At 41.3% G+C, this 16,687-nt stretch overlaps 2 protein-coding genes across 3 annotated transcripts in view; both read left to right on the plus strand.

The window, feature by feature from the left end:
• The window catches only part of dennd5a (DENN/MADD domain containing 5A), a 34,465-nt gene extending 23,388 nt beyond the window's left edge, over positions 1-11,077 (plus strand). For both annotated transcript variants that reach the window (XM_035527130.1, XM_027011412.2), the window contains 17 exons: positions 141-356; positions 515-749; positions 1,568-1,718; positions 1,987-2,080; positions 4,447-4,578; positions 5,067-5,219; positions 5,332-5,419; positions 5,591-5,675; positions 6,611-6,739; positions 7,153-7,274; positions 7,398-7,543; positions 7,670-7,788; positions 8,388-8,569; positions 8,710-8,792; positions 8,890-9,013; positions 9,122-9,290; positions 9,626-11,077. In XM_035527130.1, coding sequence (XP_035383023.1) covers positions 141-356; positions 515-749; positions 1,568-1,718; positions 1,987-2,080; positions 4,447-4,578; positions 5,067-5,219; positions 5,332-5,419; positions 5,591-5,675; positions 6,611-6,739; positions 7,153-7,274; positions 7,398-7,543; positions 7,670-7,788; positions 8,388-8,569; positions 8,710-8,792; positions 8,890-9,013; positions 9,122-9,290; positions 9,626-9,809 — 2,412 coding nt within the window. In that variant the 3' untranslated portion in view covers positions 9,810-11,077. The remainder of the gene's footprint in view (positions 1-140; positions 357-514; positions 750-1,567; positions 1,719-1,986; positions 2,081-4,446; positions 4,579-5,066; positions 5,220-5,331; positions 5,420-5,590; positions 5,676-6,610; positions 6,740-7,152; positions 7,275-7,397; positions 7,544-7,669; positions 7,789-8,387; positions 8,570-8,709; positions 8,793-8,889; positions 9,014-9,121; positions 9,291-9,625) is intronic.
• An 832-nt stretch (positions 11,078-11,909) lies between these two features.
• On the plus strand, positions 11,910-15,969 carry sinhcafl (SIN3-HDAC complex associated factor, like). The gene is made up of 6 exons (XM_027010619.2): positions 11,910-11,980; positions 13,125-13,262; positions 13,358-13,457; positions 13,551-13,665; positions 13,905-14,055; positions 14,143-15,969. The coding sequence occupies exons 2-6, from the start codon at positions 13,126-13,128 to the stop codon at positions 14,321-14,323; spliced, it is 684 nt and encodes a 227-aa protein (XP_026866420.1). The 5' UTR covers positions 11,910-11,980; position 13,125; the 3' UTR covers positions 14,324-15,969.
• Positions 15,970-16,687: the final 718 nt, after the last annotated feature.

A 16,687-nucleotide genomic window follows, 5' to 3' on the forward strand; every position in this document is an offset into this window, starting at 1 on the left:
CCTTCTTCCTCATTCTGTTTGCTGTCATTTGTTTTTGAGGATGGCTACATTCTCCCGTTTTCAGTTGAAGACGGTAAGTATCGTTCTGGCTTTGTCACCCCTGTCCGTGATTATGAGCGTGCTCCAACTCTTTCTGCCAGCTGGATGTCAAAGAGGACGCGAGCACCAACAAAGACGCGAAGGTGCAGTGTGATGAGGAGGAGCTGAAGATGCACCAGCTCAATATTCAAGTACGGGAGGTCTTCGCCAACCGCTTCACGCAGATGTTCGCCGACTACGAGGTCTTCGTCATCCAGCCTAGTCAGGACAAAGAGTCCTGGTTCAGCAACCGTGACCAGATGCAAAACTTTGACAAGGTAAACATGTGCTTGCGATTTCAGCACTATTTTGTGAATTTTTTGCCAAATTGGGGGATTTTATTTCCATTTATACGACATTTTATTCACCTTAGCAGAAAGTAGCCTCTGTGCAGAAAGTAGTACATGGTAATATTCATGAATATTATCGCTCGTAGGCTTCCTTCCTGTCAGACCAGCCGGAACCATACCTGCCCTTTCTCTCTCGCTTCCTGGAGACGCAAATGTTCGCCTCCTTCATCGACAGCAAGATCCTGTACCACGATGATGAAGACAAAGAGCATGCGCTGCGGGTGTTTGACGCCCGCGTGGACAAGATTCGCCTGCTGAACGTTCGCACGCCCACACTTCGCACCTCCATGTACCAGAAGTGCACCAACATGGATGACGCAGGTCAGGGCACACGTGGGTCGGGATCCGGGCCACCCTACTCTGCGAATGTTCTGAACACCTTTGTGAAAGGGCATGAAAAATAGGAAAACTTCTCATGCGAGGGAGTTTGTCATTTGAAGAAGCATGTGATACTGACTGAGACAATCTGATGATGGATATGGCTTTTCTCCATTTTTAGAGACACCTCTTAAAAAGCACTAAAAAAAAGTTGGTTTGGTGGCCTCTGTGCCACACCCAATTTATTCGGAGGTCAAGGCTCACCTTAGTAATTCAGGCCTCTTGTTCTGTTTAGCACTCATTCCTTCATGGTGGGTAAAATTGTGGAAATTATGTTGATTATAGTCTGATGTCAGTAGCCTGTCCTCAATTAATCCTGTTAAGGCAGTTGCCAGAAACAGTAGTTTTGTGTCTCAAACATTGTGCTAAAGGTCATCATTATGAAAGGAAAGAGACATAACAGCCCTGAGCTCTAATCGGCTCTGATCTCCTACTGCGTATTTTAGTGAGGTTGTCATGGTTAGCGGTCTGTTTTGGTTCCTCTTCTTTTAAAGCAGTACATGGCAACAGATTTGTGTTGAGGGCATTGCATATACTAACCATTGATAAAAGAAAGAATGTTAACAGTTTAAGCCCACATGGTTGCGGAGTCTGTGAGTGCCTTTGATGAGTGAGGAGAGGAGGCGGTGGGTTGTGTAACGCTTACTCATAGCCTGACGTGTGGGCAAGATTCAGTGGTTTTCACTTTCTCTCATTTCCCTTTATCACACCCGCATAGTTAACGTCCTTAACGCCCCCCCCGTTCCTTGTCGTTCCCCCAGAGAAGGCCATCGAGATGCGGCTGTCCAAGATGGACCACACGGCTGTGCACCCCCATCTCCTGGATATGAAGATAGGCCAGGGCCGCTACGAGCAGGGCTTCTTCCCTCGCCTGCAGTCTGACGTGCTCTCTACCGGACCAACCAGCAACAAGTGAGACTAGCCCACCAAAACCAGTCATTCTGTCCAGTACATTAACAAAGAGTATTTAAGACAGTATTAAGCTCTATCAAAAAGTTATGAAAATTGTAAAGATTATTTCTCATTAATATAATGCATTATCTTCAATCTTGTTTGTTAAAGTAACCTCACTGTAAAGTGCCAACCTTCACTGCCTCTCTATTGCTGTTTTGTGTATGCGCTGTTTTCTCGGTGTAGTTGGGGTGGTGACTCATTTGTCTGCCTCATTGCGCTGTGTTAGGTGGACCAAGCGGAGTGCCCCAGCGCAGTGGAGGAGGAAGGACCGACAGAAGCAGCATGCTGAACACCTCTACCTGGACAACGACCAGCGAGAGGCAAGGACCTCTCACTCCGCTACAATACCGTCCTCACCTTTTGTCATGCTGCCTACCCTTAGGCTTGTTGGTGCATGCGGCTTCACTGTGTGGTGTTCTCTCTTTTTGCAGTCTTCTCTGTAATCTATGCTTTGGTTGTTGTCTCAGCATTCTCTGTGTAGCAATACGGATTCGTTGTTTTGTTCGTTTTCCACCATTTACCGCCTTTTTCGGCCTTCGTCTTTCTTTCTTGCATGGGCCTGATGTTTCTCTCACTCCCACTCTCCCACGCACGCACCGCACACTCAGCATGTGGAGTGGCTGTTTCATGAGCTCCGGTTGCTGATGTCTCTGGACTACTGCTGGTTCTCACAGTCGTACAGGCCCTGTTTAAAGTCTGTCCAGGTGGACGCGGCATGTGCTGGTTATGACTGTGGACGGTCACGCCACGCTGTGGTGTGTCCTGTTATGACATTAGAGCTTCATCTGCTTTAGCCCTTCTACTCTTCCTTGTCACCAGTTTCACGTTTGTAAACAAGCACTTGCACACGTCCCCGTTGCCACGTTTATACGCAGCCTGGTAAACCGTTAATAATCTGATTAATAACTCGTACACCTCAATCTGAATAGACTAGTCAAACTGATAGACTGATTGAAGGTGGGTAATCCTTTTAAAATGTTTGTTTGTGTGTGTTTTTTAACATGTTAAATATATTTCTGCTGCACAGTTTGAGTGGTTCAAGGTTTGATAAACTCCAAACTATGAATGAAAAACTGAAATACTGAGATTAAATTTAGAATTTACAAATGTGAATTTGGTTCATATCTTAACCCAGAGGTCATCATCAGTAGTGGCTATGCTTATTGTGATTTCTCAAATCTGTTAAATAAGTCCACTTTCAGATTTTTTTCTTTTTCTTTTCATTTATCCCTCAATATATGAACTCAGCTGGTCTAAATCTGACTGCCGTTTGTGCTGTTATGCAGGTTCATACACCTCATGTTCAACTACTTTAAAGGGGACCTATTAAACTTATTTTCAATGTTTATAATAAAGTTTTTGGTGTCTACTAGAATAGATTTATAGGCTTCAGTGTTCCATAAATACAACTTTTTTTTTTTTTTCCACCCTGTTTCAAGCACTCTCTTAGAGCTCCTGTATCTTTATGCCCCACCCCCGATGAGCAGTCTGCTGGAATGTTGTTGCTTGAAAATAATGCAAAATTATTTGCTAGGTTTATCAATTACAATAAATTATCCAAAGTTCTTGATTGAAGAAGGTGTAGACTGAAAACTGGCTCGCTTTTCTGTGTTGCTTCTTTTTATGCACAATTTATTTTCAAGATGTACATTACCTTAGAAATCATTACAGTATCAGGTGGTTTCCAAGCCACCCGAAACAGTGGTTTGTGACTAATCATAAATCCACCTCCACACTCACACTTCAACATAAACCACAGTTTTAGGTAAAAGTGGGTATGTACCTGGTTAGAAAAAACATAACACAATAAGATTAGTTGTCAAGTTACAAGAACTCTACACTTGAACACTTATCGTAGTTACCTTGCATGGTTTAGACATATCAAAAAACACAAATAACAATGCATACTTAAAGGTTGAGAAAATGCAGGTGTGTGTTGCGCTACAAAAGTTGCAACTGTCCCATACTTCAAGAGTAAGAGATGTGAAAATCCAAACCGTTTTTGGCCGAGCATACAGAAGGAGATTTTCCCTCACAGTACATAGTGTCTTCTCAACATGGCTAAAAACCTGAATTAATTCTCCTTGGCCTCTGATACTTGTTGTGTGTTGTGGGAGGGTGTGCCAAGATTGCTAGTAAGCAGGCAATATGGAATGTTACGAGATTGCGTCATCTTGTAACAACAAAAATGGCTGAAACTCTGACAAGGCATTTCTGGCAGCTGAGAAAAGTGGTTTCTTTGGGAGGGAGTTACTGACATGAACTTTGGGCTTTGTGACTTTGCAGACCATTTATATTCACAAGAAGCTATATAACATACTGAAAAAACAGAAAAACATGATGGGTCCCCTTTAACAAAAAATGTTACCAGCTGTTAGTAAATCAGAAATATGCTAATCCCTACTGTAGTAGGGAAGGTCAGAAGGTGTTGGTAGTTCAGTGGTTAAGGTACTTGCCTATAATCAGAAGGTTACCAGTTCAAGCCCCACCACTGCCACTGTTGGGCCTCTGAGCAAGGCCTTAACTCTCAGTTGCTCAAATTGTACTCAGTCATAATTGTAAGTCGGTTTGGATAGAAACGTTAGCTAAATGCGGTCAGTGTCATTTTATGTGGTGTGTTCCGTACTATTCAGCATGTACAACATTGTTTATACTGTATACTCACATCTTCACTCTGCCATTTCAGAAGTACATCCAGGAGGCCAGGAACCTGGGCACCACCATCCGACAGCCTAAGCTCTCCAACCTGTCCCCCTCTGTCATCGCCCAGACCAACTGGAAGTTCGTAGAGGGCCTGCTGAAGGAGTGCAGGAATAAGGTATATGTATTAATTTAGTACAGAGAAAATAAGGTATGTGTACTAAATGAGTACACAGAAACGTGATGTAGGGGCCGTGGTAGCTTGGTGGCCAAGGTTCTTGCATAGTAATTGGAAGGTTGCTAATTCAAGCCCGACCACAAAGTTGCCATTGTTGGGCCCTTAACCCTCAATTGCTGAAGCTGTATTCAGTTATAAATGTAAGTCACTTTGAATTAAAGTTTCAGCAAAATGCTGCAAAGGTAAATTAAGTTTAAACAGCCAACGTCCCAGAAAAAAAAAAAAAAATTTGCGAACATTTGCAGCATAGCGGGCCAGTGACTGGTTAGATTAAGGTATTTAAGGGATAGTGACTATGGTTAGTTAAAGTGTTTAAGGAGTAGTGACTGTCGCTTGGTTAGGGTGTTTTAAGGGATGGTGTCTAGTTTAGGTAAGGGATGTCTGTGCAGCCCTAAGCTGCCTCTAACCCTTGGCTGTGCCTGTCTCAGACCAAGCGCATGCTGGTGGAGAAGATGGGTAGGGAGGCAGTGGAGCTGGGCCATGGTGAGGGAAGCATCACTGGCGTGGAGGAGAACACGCTCATCGCCAGCCTCTGTGACCTGCTGGAGAGGATCTGGAGTCACGGCCTGCAAGTCAAACAGGTGGGCCGCCAACACGCCGCCATGGACGCAGGCCTGCTGCTGCCGCGGTTTTCACCCACTCGGGATGGAGTTGACTTTGCGTGAGGTGCCATCTTCTCCTTATCCCTGCTAGGGAAAATCGGCATTATGGTCACACCTGTTACATTACCAGGAGAGCAAGGAGAAGAGGGATGCCACACCGGCTGGCTTGGGCCCTCCTGGTAAGACTGATGACTTTCATTTAGTGGACAACTCGCATTACTAAGGATGTATTTTGTTTTCCTTGGTGGTCGATGGACATTGGTGGCATTGTTCGAACATGTAATGGGTAGATGCTGTTGTTTTTTTGCTGGGCTCTCTCAGCCCATCCTGCTCTCTTCTGTGTCTCTCAGGACTCATTCATGACACGGAGAGGCGGAAGTCGGATGCTGGCTGTGCGATGCCCCCTCTCAAAGTCTCCCTCATACAAGACATGAGGTCAGTCGAACAAAACGTGTGGCTGTTTCTGAAGCACAAATGTTGCATCTGTGTTCATTATCTTGACATCTGCAGCTGCTGTCATTTCTGACAAAGGGGAAATTGTGGAATTTGTAAGATCGTTGCCATCTTGTGACCGATAAGTGAAAAACAAGTCTGTTTTCTATCTGTTCAGACTTGGATGGGTTTGTGGATTTATTAGGAGAAAATACCTTTTAACACAGGTACTGCATTCATTATTGTAATTATTTGTTATAAAAATATAAATTATGCCATAATGGTACAAATAATTTTAATCCTATGTTAATCAGTATAAGTTGCATTCTAGCTTCTGAGTTCAAAAATATTTGGCTTCATGCATATTTCAATAACTACTTACTTCTCTTATGATACTCTATTTTGCAATATAGAACAGTAGGTATATTAGTATATTAGGAATATAGACTGGACTGGGGCAGGTAGTCTCTGCTGGCTCCCTCACATTGCATGAAGGAGAAGGCCAGTGTGAGCGTTTGCGCGCGTTACTTCCAGTCTAATTAGCAGAGCAATAGGGCCCTCTGGTGCACCAACACACTGCAGGAAACCCTTGGCGTGCCACTGGGCCATGCCCTCAAAACACACCCCTCCCCTTTTTAGCTGCCACTGTAGCTCTTGCTGTCCAGCTGAAATCTGGTAATCGCTGATCATTTAGTCAAGCGAGCTGCTAACTGATATTTGTGGGGGTGGTGACAATTTTGAAGCGGGATAGGCTAGCTAGCAAAGGTGATCAGTTGATCTAACAGCATTGCATTTTGACAGATGAAACCCATGTTGTGCTAGGGGGAGAAGCGTGTACACAAACACACTTGCTTGATGGGTCAGTTCCTTGTCACGTTTTCTTCGTCACCCCAGGTCTTCCGTCTTGAGTTGTATGACCTCTCCCATGCTCTGCACAGGCACATTCAGAACATCGGTGAGATTAAGACGGATGTGGGGAAGGCCAGAGCCTGGGTGCGGCTCTCCATGGAGAAGAAACTGCTGTCTCGACACCTCAAGCAGGTGCTGTCCGACCAGGAGCTCACCAAGTAAGACACACACCTCTGTGCATACTGTTTATATCTTGTATAAAACTGCTTGATTCTTTTGTCTCTGTAACAAACTTAGGAGATGTCTTTTTCCATTCTTTTTGACTGATGACATATTTGAATATAAATTCAATTTTAATTTAAATCGGGCAACTCGGACTCCTATCTATAATAAATAAACACATTGGATGCATCATCTTTCAAAGCAGCAGTTATTATTAAAAATGAAAAGCGTTGTATTATTGATGAGAGCTTCTGGGTGAACTGGGTCACATTTCATGCTGGCATTCTCTTTAGACTTGAAAGAATAAACCTGACTCGGAGCATTCGAACACACACAGGAGAACATGCTTCCTGCTTGCACTCTCTTCAAGGCATGTTTCCAGTGTCCTCTTCTATTCCCTCTCCTGCAGGAAACTATATAAGCGTTATGCTTTCCTACGCTGCGATGACGAGAAGGAGCAGTTCCTCTATCACCTCCTGTCCTTCAATGCTGTTGACTACTTCTGCTTCACAAACGTCTTCACCACGATCAGTGAGTGGCAGCCACGTACAGCACAAGTAGCAGATGTATAAACACCACATGACTGAGGAACCACAATCAGGAGGTCAGGGCTGCTCATGTCTTTCTCCCCTGTCTGATGTCCCACTCCTGCAGTGATCCCATACCATGTGGTGGTCATTCCCAGTAAGAAACTGGGGGGATCCATGTTCACCGCCAACCCCTGGGTATGCGTCTCTGGAGAGCTGGCTGAGACCGGGGTACTCCAAGTGCCTAAGAACACTTTGGAAATTACTTTTGAAGTAAGTCACAGACTATAGCCTTGATTGATTTTGCACAAATAATATCACTTGGATAGAGGTGTGTTGAATGTTTGTTTGTTTTTTGTTTTTTTTGCTGAAATCTTGTTTGCTGGACCTCCTCCAAAGTGCCAGAACCTGGGCAAACTGACCACAGTGCAGATGGGTCATGATAACTCAGGACTGTATGCCAAGTGGCTGGTTGAGTGTGTTATGGTCCGAAATGGAATCACAGGACACACTTATAAGTGAGTACAAAGTACCAGAATTGCCTGTCATCCTTGAAGCCTGGAAAACAGCTGACAGTTGACCAATTTTCCAGTCACTGGAAATGCTTAGGAAATGAGAGAAAAAGTAAAATCTTGTGTTCTGCAGGAACATTATTTTAGCATTGTCCTATTTTCCTATTTTTAGATGAAAACGAACAACTAGGCTGTCTGTCAGAGCTCCACAAAAGGAATAATATTGCCATCTGAGAGGGTTATGTTCAGGATCATATTAATGTTCAAATATGATCAGTTTATAGACAAGAGAATTTTTAGTGGATGTGATTAGCCTTGTTAAAGATTTCACTTAATGTTACCAGTAAATGGGCTGAAGTATTGTATGAAACTGATGAGAGTCAGTGTCAGTATCTTTATTCTAGCAAATCTGACTCTAACTTTGAATGGTACGTTTAGGTATGTTCAGTCTTAAATTGTCAGCACGAAAAATTGCAGGCTACAAAGAGGAATATATAAGCATATGGTGTGGTCCCTGTCTCACACACCACCTAGATCATCACTGAAAATATTCTGGAAGATGATATCTAGAAAAGAGTGGGAACCCGTTGTGCGCGTATGTGTAGGTTCCCGTGCGGACGCTGGTTGGGGAAGGGCGTGGATGATGGCAGTCTAGAGAGGATTTTGGTGGGAGAGCTTGTGACTGCTGGATCGGAGAGTGATGAGAGAATGTGCCGCACCCCTCCCATGCAGCAGTCACCTGGAATGATGCGGAGGCTCGTCGCCATCTCGCCCAACAGCAAACCAAGTGAGTAACCTTAGCGACGGCGCAAACCACAAAAGTGTAATTATTATAGGGGCTTCACAGTTCGGGTGCAGTAAGAGGCATTTGCTGTGCTGTGGCCCACACTGGGATCTTCTGAGTGATTTGATTTGTTTCTTCACCAGAGTTGAACACAGGCCAGATCCAAGAAGGAGTGGGAGAGGCAATCAATGGCATTGTGAAGCACTTTCATAAGCCAGAGAAAGAGGTAAGGAGATTCCTCCATCCATTGTCCTCACAAGTGTCACAAGAATCACAGTACAAGAGAGGACAGATATTGAATGTCTCCGTCTCTTTGGTCTCAGAGAGGCAGCCTGACTCTGCTTCTCTGTGGAGAATACGGTCTTGTTTGGGCTCTGGAGCAGGTGTTTCAGCATGGATTCAAGTCACCTCGTCTCTTCAAGAATGTCTTCATTTGGGATTTTCTGGGTAATAAACACCAATGCAAATTCCATCCCAGGTTTCTTTTCACTCTGTAAAGCCATATTTCTCAAAAGTCCCTGGATGTAATATTTTCATATGCTTCTGCCCTCTCAGAAAAGGCACAAGTTTACTTTGAGAGTGCCGAGCAGAGTCAAGTGACTCAGGACGAGAACTATCAGACGAGGGTGCGGCATTTCTGTCGCTTCATGCGTGCCATCAGCAGCACACCCAGGAACATTGGCAAAGATGGAAAGTTCCAGATGCTTGTGTGCCTCGGAGCCAGGTAAATGAGAGGTGCTGTTTTAAAGAAACAACTTAATCAGACCACCAATGTGGTGTCTAAAGATTCACTTCTAAAAGAAATTGTACTTTACATTCTAATAATTCAAAGATGGCCAATAATTTACCAGCAGAAAAAAAAATATTTTAATTACTGGCTAACACAGGCACTCTTTTCCTGTTGCTGTCCATTCTCCTCTTAAATTCTGCTAGCTGCGAGTAATTATGAATTAGTGATATATATTTGTGTATATGCCAATGAGGGTGCACTTTAATATCTTAAAATGTTTTGACAGTGCAGTTACTAAATAAATACCTGTCTTTCTTTATCTCCTGCAGAGATCACCTGTTACATCACTGGGTAGCATTACTGGCAGACTGTCCAATCACAGCACAGATGTATGAGGATACAGCATTACTAAAGGACCATTCTTTGGTGAACTCTTTGATCAGAGTGTTACAGACTTTGCAAGAATTCAACATTACTCTGGAGGCCTCTCTAGTGAAAGGGATTGGAATTTGAAACCTCCCCCTCCTTATCTGGTGAAAAGGACCTCACCACGGCAGTTCACCGGGGACCATGGACTATTTGCTTTTTTACATGGAGAGACTTGAACAAGTGGATTAAACCTGGCTTACATTAAAGCTACTGTCACGTTTGCCATATATTAAGTGCAATGAGCCTTTTCAAAATGTGTCATTATTTTTATCCTTGATGATGTTGCTGTTAGACATTTAAAATGTTTTGTATTATGATCCATACTTTTCACAAAAGGTGAAAACAACCCACCCGTGCTATACTGTTTTATTGAAAGCTCAATATTTTCATTGTTATTGTGAACTGCTGACAATGGCTATATTTAAAAGGAGAACAAGGATGAAAAAGTGGTAATATATTTTCAAAGAACAGTATTATTTTGATATGTCTGTCAAGTTGCTTGCTCTGTGGTCTATCTAATCCATACTGTCACAATGCAGAGTTTAAAGCAAATGATGCAGAAGTATGCTTTATAAGTATAACTCATGGGAAAGTCATGTTTTAATTAAAAAACAAAAACAAACAAACAAACAAAAACAAACAAACAAGAAATAAGCTCTTGTTTTTAAAACATTGGCAGGGGACCTTGTCATTCTCCAAAAGTAGTATGCAAATATCCATTAGCACATGCTGACAGTAGAATATGGTCCATTATATTGAATGATAGGATGCATAAAATAATGCACAAATGTATTTTATGAAGTAAAAAAAAACAACACACATTTCTCTCTATAACCACTTTAGAGAACTTTCTATTATTACCCAAGCATTTTTCTAGCCAGACTTTTCTTGGATCCCCATGAATACCTCTGATTAATGTATTCCACAATGCTACATTCCTCATCTGTCTACCCCTCAGGTTTGCACGCTAGCCAGTGGAAATAGCCCAGGGACATTTAGAAGCAGCACACTGAGTGTTTGTTTGCCTCCACGAAAACCCCAGCTCAGCCCATTTGTTTCTGCTATGCAATATTTACATCTCAAACAAACAAAACCACCACTGATTTAGAATATATTGTCAAAACGGACTTTCTCCAACTGTTTTAAATTGTAGCATATAATGTAGTCAGGATGACAAGCTCATTACAGATTCTCATTCATGTGCCAATATCAGTACTTCTGGTAACCTGTCACCAATCTAGACACAGTTGGCATGAACATTGTTTCTTGATACGTTTATAGCAAACTGTAATGTGCTAAATAAGTGAGCAACAGTGTACAGTGTATAAAATGTATTAAAAGTGATAGTTGCATAATGGTGTAATGCGTCGTCATTATAGTAGGTCCTTCAGAGCCTAAATGTCCAGATAATCTTATTCCTCTCCATTCAGCTGTTCCCTACAAATCAAATACATTTTAAAGCTGCAGACGCACACGTTGAGAAGCAGTGTATGGCGACTGTAAAAAAGCAAATATCAAAATGAATAGAAGGCCAAATCCCTACATTATATCTAGCGAAGTAAAGCTTTAAGTACTGCAACACAGAAAGGACAAGTAGCATGACATAAAGATGTCATGTATTTAAACTACTTTAAGCACAGCTTTGATCAGTTGATTAACTATTTTCGGTCTGGTTTAATTTAGTCATGCTTATGACTGGTTTTAAAGCGCCGCCTGGAATACGTGTATTTTTGTTGTACTTTAAATCAGTTGGCGAAAGCTATTTCGTCCTTTCGGACCAGCGAAGTTTGCATTTTAAATACATGTAGAAAATGAATGATTTAACTAACTAGAATTGTTATGGTTTCTTGTGTCACTGGATAATTGTTAACGTCAACATAACCCAGTTTTATGTCCAGTTCGCGCTCTTTGCAGAGGCATACCAGCCAAACACGACGCTGCTGTTATGGCGATGTACTCTGGGAAATTGAGTCATTGAACGACCGCACAAACGCTCTCCACCCCGGATATGCGAACGTTTTTTTCCTATATTTCCCATGATGCAACCGTCTTAAAAGGCAAAGTAACAACCTCGTCGATTGGTCGACTCTATTTTCAAAACATGGCGCCTACCTCCTTATATGGACTTCCTATGGGTCTTTGCACCATTTTCCTGCAGCATTTGTATGCTAATAGAGCTCCACCATTCATCTGTGTAGTAGTAAGACATGCGCGGTGCTGAGGAATAAAACGGACGGGATTCAAAGTTTGTGACGGTAAAGGTCGTTTGTTATTGTTGGTGTAAACTCATAATTCATTGCCGCGACGTGTATGCAATGCACTTGTTTGCATTTATTGGATTTTCCGTGCATTGTCGTGTGAAAGGGGGCATTAGCGGCAGCGGTGCAGAAATGTTATTTACCTCCCAACAAAGGTTTGGAGCATGCATGTGGCATGGTAGCATGCGAGCTAACGTGCTAGCCGCGACAATAGCAAACTCCGTCCGAGCTCCGGAGCTGAAAGTTTGAATGTAGAGGAAACGCAGACTTTTTAAATCTTAACACTTCGGGGTTTGTTAAGTTACGTTTTACGCGACGGAGAAATATTTGCCAAAATCCGTAATGAAGAATTTGCTATAAATGCTGAAGTAGGTCCTCCCACCCCGTTTTTTTTTGTCTCGAGCACCCGTGAGCACACAACGCGTAGGTTAACGACAGCTTCTATCAAGCCATTGCTTATTATACGTGCCGTTTATATTATAACTTTAACCTACTTCCTAATTGAAACCCGAAGCGTTGCTGCTGTTACTTTTGTTTGTTTGTAGGCAGTAAACTAACGCTTGTAACTCTTGGCTCGTAAAAAGTCGTAGAAATCGATATTTCCATCTCGGATACGCGCCTTTAATTTTTGGTGTTATGAAGGAGCACTGTCGAAAAGTCATTTTAGCCCATGTTTTGATTTATTTGATCTGTTTACTCTTTAAAACGTTACATCGTGTAATCTAAAAGCACTTTCGGTTTTACTAGTCTTGCTCCAGCAAACAAATCTTGTTTTGACGCATGTAGGTTATCTGGTTAGTAAATGTAACGTCTTGTCTCTCCATAGTTGAAATGACTTTCCAGCGCCTTCTTTTAATAAGTTGAGTGCACCGAAAGTTGTAAACAAATCGGTTGTTATTTTTACGTAACCAATGTATTGTATTTTATTTATTTATAAATCAAAAGTAGGTCATTGCATCCGTTGTATGTTTTCCATATGGGAAATATGTACGTGTTTTACGACAATGAGACTGATGATAATTAAGGATCGCACAAGTGCCTTGTAAAATGTCCCAACTCCTTTCATTACCCGCCTAAACGTGGCGTACGGCTGAAGTGTATTTAAAACGGGCTCGTTTCTTGTTTCAATCAACTTTTATAGAATGAACGAGATGTTTGGATTTCATAAATCCAAGATTTATCGCAGTCATGAAGGTTGCTGTATTTGTAAAACCAAGTCCTCCAGTTCCCGATTTACAGACAGCAGCAGATATGAGGAAAATTTCCGACTTTGCTTTGGGTGAGAACTACAGCATTCCTTGAGATAATCATTCAATTCCCAAACCCTTGCTCTTAATTTGCTGTTGCAAATAATATTAATTTATTTATTGACAGATTATCCGAGGACAGAGTTGGAGATATCTGCAATGCCTGTGTACTTCTAGTAAAAAGATGGAAAAAATTACCACTTGGATCAAAGAAGAACTGGAGCCATGTATGTGAAATTAAATTCCGTTAGGCTTCCACAACTGGCTTAGCATGGGCAGGATGCAGTTTGATCATTTTGATTTATTTATTTTTATTTAAGGTGGTGGATGCAAGAGCAGGACCTGGCTTCAAGTTAACAAAACCCAAAAAAGTGAAAACCGTTGATGGAAAGAAAAAGAGCAAGCTGAAGAAGCTCCATAAACTTAAACGTCAAAGTGGGTCTCCTTGTCTATGCTGAGCAGGTTCTTTTCCTCTTGTCAAACATTTGTGAAAAGGGGAATAAGCCTGCATACTTAATTATGCACAAGCAAACCTTTATGATGATGCGCATCTTTGAGTACTTCTCAATGGGACAGTGGTCTGTAAAATAATCCTGTTCAGATTTTTGTTGCCAAACGTATTTAACTTTTTTTTAATATCTTTTTAAATGTTTTTGGTCTGTTTTACTCTTCAGACTCTGATGCCCACAGTACTACATCCAGCATGTCTCCATCTCAGTCTCCCAGCCATAGCAACCAGTCCGATGATGGCTCAGACATCGAGACCAAGCAAAGGCGTCCGACGCCCGCTGGCTTCTCATTTCTTGATCTCTCTTACTGGAAAAGGTAACGTGCCAAGTGATGAAATGATACTGGTCAAGATGCTGTGCTGAGCGAGAGAGAATGACTTTGGACCCCTCCCAATGTTTACAGGCAGAAAGTGTGCTGTGGGATTGTCTACAAAGGGCGGTTTGGCGAGGTAATTATTGATCCTCGCCTCTTCAAACCCTGCTGCAGCTCCAAGGAGCAGGCGGCACTGGCGTCCACCTCAGACTCCCCGCGCTCCACGACTCTGCCCCCTCAGCTTGCTGAGGACTTGAAGGAGACTTGGTGACCAACCTCTAGCAACTCTTTCCATGTCTCCTTGAGGCTTCCTCCCTTTGTCTCCAGTGGCAGACTCTCAAATATCATTTCCACATTAATTCACTGTGTATGAATGCTTTTGACTGTTTCTCCAGGTTTTTGTTATAGCAGTTTCTTTTGTGAGAATTTTTTCTTTCTTTTTTTTCTTTTCCTTTTTTTTTCTTTTTTTTAAGAAAACAAAGGAGCAAAAATAAGTATGGGCATTAGTGAATATTCATAGAATCAGGTTCAAGTTAAATGGCTTATTGATGCTTGTAATCCAGGTATTTTCCTTTTTTTTAAATTATTTTTATATATTTTTTTGGCACTGTAAAATGTCTGACATTGGATTTTGTAGTGTTTTTTGTATATATCTTTATTTTCAGTACCAGTGCACCAAAAGCCTCATTTGGCTCCTACGTTCTTATGTTTAAATTGAGTTATAAATTTTTCATGAAATGGTCCATGTATTTGTCTCAATGTTGCTCAGTGTTTCAGTGGTTTGAATTTTAAGCAAAACGGTTATGCTGCACTTACCAATTTATCTGCTCCAGTCTGTGTTGGTAATGCAGTCCTTTTTTATAAATACATTATGGGTGCCAAGCTATGAATAGGTTGGTGGATATTCACAGTGTGAATACAGCTCTACTTTTGCCAATTAAATGTGCATGCATCTCTTATGGTTCAAGTTACTGAGACAGTGGCATCTGAAAGCATATTTTGATTCAGCTTGTATGCAATATGATTCTAAAGGCATTTTTGTTTCCCCTCAAATGATAAATTCTCTGTAATGTTTGTCTCAAACAACAAGACATGCTTATTTAGCATGCTTTAAGTATGCAGTTATACAAGTGCATGTTTGGTTATGGTTGCACAACAGTAAGTGCTGCTGTACTGTTGGGAGTTGTCTGGTCAGTTTTTAATTTTTGGCACTAGCTATTTCACTACACAGACTTTAACAGCATCTGTTGCTACCATGATGCAGGATTTTTCAAAATGATGTTTATAAATGTAATGCATTTTTGATATCTTATAAGCAGATATGAATTTTTTTTAATCCAGTGTGTTAGTAAGCATGCTTCTCGCTTGGTACAAATGTGTTTCCGTGTGCTAAAAGTGAAATCAGTCAAAACTGAAATTCTACAACCTGTGTTTGCATCGTACACACTGCAGCCTTTCCATTGTAATTCCATAAAGCTATTAAGGTAGCTTTTGGCCACCTAAGGAAAAATTTGCTTGGGTGGCTTCTAATTTAAAAAATGGTACAATGGAATTCAGATTCAAATGACTGATAACATGCATTTAATTTGTACAACTATTATTTGAATGAATGTTGGAATTCCACCAGCAATATGAATCAACTTGATTAAACTAAACTGATTTTCAGAATACAAGCTAATATTACATGATGTCAATAAGGTTCAGGGAAACTTTACTTGGTACATTTTCAGATGATGTTAATGTGCCTTGTGAGGAATTTAACTGATATCAGAACATAAAATTGTCTTTTCTAATTTATACTATTTATTCAGATCTGTCTGTACAATTGATGCTGTAAAGAGGTTTTTGTGCACTTTTTTATACTTTTAAAATGTTTTGATATTTTGTATCTTAATTTGCATCACATCTGTATTTTAATAAAACTTTGTATGGAAACGTTCACTTCTGTTGCCAAAATGGATTTCGGAGTTTATTCGAGTAAAGACAATAAGGGAACGAGTAATTTGCTTGACCTAGGGTGTAATGGAATACATTTCACATTTACATTGGTAATAGAGTAAATGGTATATCATGGATAATGTTTACAAGTTAGTGCCACGTTTAAAAACAGTAGATGGCACCACAGGCTCATTTGAGGTTACGATTTGCAGCATATTTTTGTCCGTATGCTGACAATGTAGGATGTCTACTGTTACCACCATTGGCCTACCAGAATAGATTAAGTTCGCTACCGTCTGCAAAATTCGGTGTTCTTTGTAGCTTCAATGTATCTTGAAGCTTCCAATTATATTTCACTACAGACGGCACCATGTATGTTGCACAAAACAGAAAGCGTGTTTAAACACTTGCACTAAACGGTACATGCACTTAAATGCTATACTCCAGCATTTCTGCTAATGAGTACTGTTGGGCTGCTATAGAAATGCTACAGCCCAAAACCCGTTTACTGTAGAACAAAAGAAATATACAGGTACGTTTTCTTAGATTTGTAAGTGTAAGATGTACTTCTAATGTTCAAAAATGAACGAGGAGCCTGACAAGCTGACGAGAAACTACTTTTTTTTTCGTTTTTAGCTGTTTTAGCTCTATTCACCGCCTTTTATCTTTAATTTTGGACCCGCTCGCGGGCGCCCTC

The sequence above is a fragment of the Electrophorus electricus genome, chromosome 1, assembly GCF_013358815.1.
Source record: "Electrophorus electricus isolate fEleEle1 chromosome 1, fEleEle1.pri, whole genome shotgun sequence".
Lineage (NCBI taxonomy): Eukaryota > Metazoa > Chordata > Actinopteri > Gymnotiformes > Gymnotidae > Electrophorus > Electrophorus electricus.